Source organism: Lutra lutra, chromosome 8, assembly GCF_902655055.1.
Source record: "Lutra lutra chromosome 8, mLutLut1.2, whole genome shotgun sequence".
Lineage (NCBI taxonomy): Eukaryota > Metazoa > Chordata > Mammalia > Carnivora > Mustelidae > Lutra > Lutra lutra.
In genome coordinates this window covers 1,458,526-1,464,850 of record NC_062285.1, presented here as the reverse complement: position 1 = coordinate 1,464,850, position 6,325 = coordinate 1,458,526, and the positions used below count along the sequence as shown (strand labels likewise).

Below are 6,325 nucleotides of genomic sequence, written 5' to 3'. Positions count from 1 at the left end.
GCCGGTGGGTCTCTGTCCCCGCCGCCCGGTCCTGGCAGCTCCATCCGTCCGAGCGGGAGCCGAGTTTGCTGGCCGCGGCCGCGAGGGGCCGGCGGTGCTGATGTCAGAGCCAGAAGACAGTTGTGATTGGGCCTAATTAGACTTCGCAGCAGCAAATAGACAGGCTCCCTGCGTGATTGGCTTCAAAGTGGCTGCTGCCGCCGAACTGGCCGAGGTGCCAAAGTCGGAGCCGCGCGCGGGGAGCGCAGACCCGGAGAGGCCGCCCGGAAGCCGAGGGGAGCTGGGGAGCGAGCGCCCTGCCCGCCGCGCACCTTTCCTGCCCGCGGCGGCGCGTCCTGGCACAGAGCGGGGCGCGGGGCGCGGGGCGCGGGCTGCTCCCGGGGCTCCGCGCCCAGCTGCAGACGGAGGGCGGCGCGGGAGGAGGAGGCGGGAGCGCGCGAGGGCTCGGTCCTCCGAAGTGAGCCGCTCCCCGGTCTGCGGAAGCCCTTTAGCTGCAGCGGCGGCGGGAGCGGCAAAGGTGAGCGTGTTGGAGACGGGATTCCTCGCCCGCGCGGCCCGCCGGGGCTCGGCCATGGCATCGGTCCTGGGCACCAGCAGAGCGTCCGGAGGGCTGAGCGGCCAACTCAAATGCAAGTCCAAGCGGCGGCGGCGGCGGCGGTCCAAGAGGAAAGGTAAGGACGCGGCTCTCCGCGCTGCTCCGCGCGCCGCATGTCTGGGGGCCGCCGGCTGCTCCGGCTTTACTTTCGGGCGCCGCGGGCTTCGGTGCCAAGCAGAGCGCGCCAGAGTTCAGATCCCTTTGTACGGGGCTGGGGGCCTCGGCGAGCTCCGAGGGCACAGCCGGCGGGGACCGAGCTGCGGGCTCCGCGAAGCCTGGGCTGGGCGCCGCGGGAGGAGACAGGCAGGGGCGGCCGAGGGGCCACCGCTCTCCTCGCTGGAGGACAGTGTCCCTCGGACTTGCGCTGCACAGCCCGGCTCTGCCTCTGACCGTCAGAGGCGACATTAGCCCTCGGTGCTGAAGGAAACCCAGAAACCAGCAGCCCCAGAAGCAGGGACAGACCTGGTGCCCGCTCTCCCATCCAAATCGTCTTGGAGGAAGGAGTGGGCAGAGCACAGGCAATCACGTCTCCAAACTGCCTGACAGTTTCTACTTAGTCGGTGGGTACCGGGTGTTGTAGAAACACTGGGACCTGCGGAAAGCCAGGGCTGGTCCTGGGGTGGGGTGGGGGGACGCAGAAATTAAAACCTGGAAAGACAAATGGCATCACAGCTCTTTAGGGGGGGGGGGGGGGAGAAAGGAAAAGAAAAAGAAAAAAAGAAAGAAGAAAAAAAAAAAACCTGCAAACCAGAAAGGGAGAAAAAGCAGCCGGATGACAGGTTGCTCGCGCCCCTCACCAAGGTTCTGGGGACCGCGGCTGGGAACTTAGTGCATCCCATCCCAAGCCCAGGGCTTCCACTCCTGGCGAGGGAAAATCCCCTACAGTACTGCGGTCGGTCGCTGGCACAGTCTGAGGAGCGGGGAAGGGTTCCTCCAGTGCCTCCCCTTCTTTCTTTTCCCGGGGAGGAACTTGCTCTCAGCAGCTCCTTGTGATGAGTCTGCTGGGGAAAGTTCAGCTCTGATTATTATTTGAAATGTGATTTAAAAAAAAAAAAAAAAAAAGAGTGACTCCGGAGCCCTACTGAGCATTGGGGCAGACAGGGAGGAAGCGGATCAGATTTTCCAGCCTCCCGCTGCAGGATGTATTGTCAGCTACGGTGGGGGTGGCTCTCCCAGCCCGGAGAATGTTCATCTTTGCAGTGAGCTAACATAAGTTTCCGCCACAGCCGTCCCCGGCTGCTCTCAAACATTCCTGGAGCCCTTCACGGCTCTTCCAATAATAGGAAGGAGCCAGACGGCTCGGAGACTTCCATGCCCATACCAGACCGTCCCTGCTGACAGCTTCGTGTCGGGACCGCAGGGAGCAGAGGCGGCGGACACCTTCCCGGGAGGTGTCAGAGCCCTGGGCTTTGGAATGGGGGATTCTGTGATTCTGGTTGAACCCTCAGAGCTGCCCCAGTGATGCCGACTGCCCACTTTGCTGCCTGAAAATTTCATCTTGACACGGATCTGTTGGTGCCTTCCAAAACAAGGCCAACAGAAAGTGACAGCAAGATCTGGGGAGAAGTCCCAGAATTGAATGACGACTCTAACTTTTGAGAGAGGAAAAAAGGAAACATTGTCTTGTAAATTCTAAGTGTTCATGTTTCCCAGTAGCTTTGTTTAGTCTGTCTCGTATATTCAAATGGAAGCGTACGGACTAATATTTCACAATAAAACGGCATTCTACAGAAAGAAAATGCAAGCTGACAGACATTAGTGCCTTTCTCCAAATTCATTTTTCTTACCTTTAAATGTCAGCCATGCTGGCTTAGGAAGCATCCAATTTTGGAAAGAAAAACAAGAAATCGGAAGAAAGGCTTCATTTGCTAGTAACTTAACTACAACCATTCAAAGTGAAATTTCTATGTGAAATATTTCTATGCCTTGGTTACTGTGAATAAACCAAGTCTCTTAATTTTCATACCCAAAAACGGAGGTAGGGAAAGCTCACGAGGTTGCGTGTGCTAATTCCTACATCTCGTGGATTCACGTGTAGGGTGACATCTGTGACACCTGCCGGCAGCTCCCTGGGTAGGAGAATCGACTCAAAATGCTAAATGTTCACTTCTTAGGGAGAAGTTAATACTATAAATGTAAGTGAGCAAATTAAAAAGGAAACAGCAATTATGGGACACGTTAAACCGTTACTGGCACTTGCTGGGAATAGGTCAGTACGTGTGTAATTCTTAGTTACTACAGACCCTTGTTTTTCTCTCGGACCCAGAAAAATGGTGGATTTAAATGATGTTCTAACAGTCGTGCATCCCAACGACAGCCGTTGAATAGAACGGTCTCGGCTTTTAAGCTCGTCCAGTTATGAAAACTCTGTATTTGTCACAGTTTAAAATCCATGTGCCTATTGACGGTTGTGAAGGAATTTGGGTGAGGCTCTCCCGAGTACTAAAGAGAGCCAGTGATCATGGACACAAAGCAAAGGGCTCTTCTCGCTTGGGAATAAGTAAATTAGAATAAATGTTCGCCTTGTTTGCCCATGGTACGTGTTTGTCCCCCTGTGCTCATGGACGAGGCTGATTTTTGAAGGTGCATCTTAACTTTTAGCTCCCGGGGCCGTGCAAAGCTGTCAGGTTTCCGCATGCAGACTCCAAAAGTGGCCTTGATAGGGTTTTTCTTTTAACTTCCCTTAGTATTGTCAAAATAATCGAAGGGTTTTAAAATTAAAACCATAGCTACAGCTTCAGCGTGGGACTGGTTCAATGCTTGCAGTAGTCGTAGGTAGGATTCAGAGCCTCAGAAATGAGATATTTTCCTGGCACTCGGTGCTTGTGGTCCCTGTATCACACAGGGAGTAGTCTGCGTCTGTAAGAAGCCCCCAAAAGTCTTCGTCCCAGGTCCGAACCAGCCAGGACCTGCGTTTGTGTCCCAAACAAACTTTAAGGAAGATGCTCAGAGAAAACATCCCCCTGCCCCCGTCTCTTCCCGTTCTCTTCTCGGGGTCCAGCGTGATGCATTTCTGTATTTTCTCTGTGTGTCACTTTTTAGTTGGGACTTTCCCTTAGAAATGATTTATCAATAATTTACATTTTTGGCACACATGAAAAAAATGTCAAAGTCTGAGTTTCAAGTAGGAGAAAAAAAACAACCGTGTAAAGGAGAAGGAAGCTGTGTGATTTTTACACATGTGGGTGGCTAAGGGATGCTCGTGCGCCGTGTGATACGTGAGAGACGTGTTGTCTGAAAACACGGGGAACACTTGTAGTTTGTGCAGTGTCTTTATCTACTAAATGCCCCTGGGGCTCACTGCTCGTGGGGGATTCGGGGAGGCAGCCCCGGATTCTGTAGGTCTGGGTGGAATGAGGCGAGGCGACCGGGCACAGCCAAGTCTGCATTAAGGGCTCGGAGCAGCGTCTCCCGTGCCAGACGAGAACCCGGGTGCATGAATGTTACCAAAGATCCGTCATTTAAGCCCACAGAGAGAGAGGTAAAGGTTTAAGGTTATTTAACATTAGTATCAGCTCAGCCAGGTGGGTAAGAGGCGGGGACTCGCGGAGACAGCACGCTCTGTGGAGATCAGGCTCTTCCGATCTTATCACATCAGCCGCTGGCTGCGTGCCGGGAGCGAGTCCGAGGGCTTGCGTGGACGCATTCGCAACCGCTGTGTCGTGTTTTTGTGTTGCTCTTTCCATCGTGAGTGTGACTGTCCCCCAAGAAGCTGTGCCTCAGCGTGAAATGCAGTTTGTAAATAAACCATCTTTAGGACTCGACCAGGAGCACAATGTGCAAAAGTGACTCGAGGTCCTAGGAATGTTTAAAAAACCTGTTCTAGATGCCAGCCTGTTTGGAGATGGGTCAGGAACCGACACACATTTAGCTGGTTCCCGGAGGCAAACAGGACGGGGTTCCGAGCAAGGGCTGTGGGTCCCCAGGCAGAAAAAGGGAAGGGACTTTGGGAAACTATTTGAAATGCTCTGTAAACAAGCATTTGTGAAGTCGGCGAATTGGATCCAGTCATCAGCACATGACCTTTCTTTTTTTTTTTTTCTTTTCTTTCTCTTTTTTTTCCTGTTTTTTTGAGGCATTTGGTAGCAAAGTAAGTTAATGCTTGAATCCAGATGTTGTTGCAGGGTGAGGGGTCACGCGGTTGCAGAGAACCGGAGGTGGATTTTGGGAACAGCCAGGCAAGGTGCGGGCCCGTGAGAGTGGCCGGCGGAGCGCGGGCCGCCGGCTGAGTGTGGTGAGATGCAGATAAAAAGTTGGCAAAAGGAGCCGAGTCAGTGCAGCAGATGGACGACAGACGCAGGCTTGTTGTGAAACGCGAGTCCATGAAAAATTAATGACATAGAAAGATTGTGTCAAGGAGGAGGTGGGCAGGCGGTGGGCCCCTTCCTCCCGTCACCGTCCGGGTACCACAGGACGGTGCCTCGTCCCGGCCGCTGGCGACCCAGCCCCGCAGCAGCGCCACGCGTCCCTGGGCTGCCACTTGCCTTGCTGTCTGACAGCTCGGGAGGAAGGACGGATGCCGTGATAAAACTAAATTGATCAAATGAAGGGCCACCCTCTAACTGTGTAGGGACCCCCCCCCCTTACAATCTGTGCTGGTGCCTCTGCTTTCTAGTGACCCGTGTCACAGTGGTGATATGAGATTGCTTCGAGGGCATTAGATATGATGAGTGAACTTGAATTTAGAATAAAAATAGGAGGTCCACGTATCCGTATCTAAATAGTGGTGATCCAGGGACGGCCCAAGCGGAGTCCCAGAAGAGCATTATGTAAGGAAACGCAGAATAAGGAAATCGTACTTTTCTTACTGGAGGCATGGAGGGATGGCCCACGCCCCGAGAGCCTTCAGTGCTCAGTTTGAAAACCACGTACGTGTTTGTTGCGTCTCTGTGTCCCTGTGTGCCCGGGAGAGATGGTGGAAACGTTAGAGCATTTTGTAGGTCTGCCTGCTTCCTTTTCTAAGATGCTGGAGAATGAATGTTAGCATTTTCGCAATATGGACAATTCTAAACAATTCATAAGACCAGAAATAAATAGACTACTCTGCCCTTCCATCATGTAAAAATATTATTTCTGAATAGATGCTGCTTTGGCTAACTGGGCTTTTAATTACCAGCAAATAAGGTTTCTGAAAGGATAAATGTCTAGATAGTAAAAGCAAGATTTTAGCAGCACTTCTTATAGCCATTTCTAAACTAAAAAAGAATTTTTAAAAAGGTGAGTGCCCAGCAAAATATGAAAAGCATGGGTGTCCTTCACAAAATATTCCGACTATGGGTGTTAGCTGTAGCCGTGTGGTGTTGCATTACAAGGAGAAACAGCCCCGCAAGGCCCCGTCTGAATTCGCACTGTTAAGGATCTCTAAGTAGAGTGAACCTGAATTAACCCCATCTCTCCAATTAAATGTTTTTCCTCCCACTGAAATACAGAAGTCTGTGCCGTTAAGTGTTTCATTAGGCAAAGAGAATTGCTTATTCCTAGCTATTAATATGCTGTAATTCACTGAAGAATGTGGCACTATCCGATAAAGGGGCATTACTGTCAGAAAGTGGGGGAGTGTTTTTCCGGTTCCCGGTCCACGTGTAAATCAGCTGCACTTGTGAGGCTTTAGGAAGCAGGAAGGAGGGCATGTTTAGAACCGTGTGAAGACCCCTGTGCCCGCTTGCGTGCCTGCCTCGGTCCCAACACATCCCCCTCCCACGATTAAACTTCTGTTGATCCATTTGTTTT

The 6,325-nt window shown here is 52.2% G+C and overlaps 1 protein-coding gene across 1 annotated transcript in view; it reads left to right on the top strand.

Annotated features, from left to right (window-relative positions):
• The first annotated feature begins 246 nt into the window (after window positions 1–246).
• Window positions 247–6,325, top strand: part of ADARB2 (adenosine deaminase RNA specific B2 (inactive)) — a 371,222-nt gene continuing 365,143 nt past the window's right edge. The window contains exon 1 of the mRNA XM_047742639.1: window positions 247–671. Within this exon, the coding sequence (XP_047598595.1) occupies window positions 572–671 (100 nt within the window). The 5' untranslated portion in view covers window positions 247–571. The remainder of the gene's footprint in view (window positions 672–6,325) is intronic.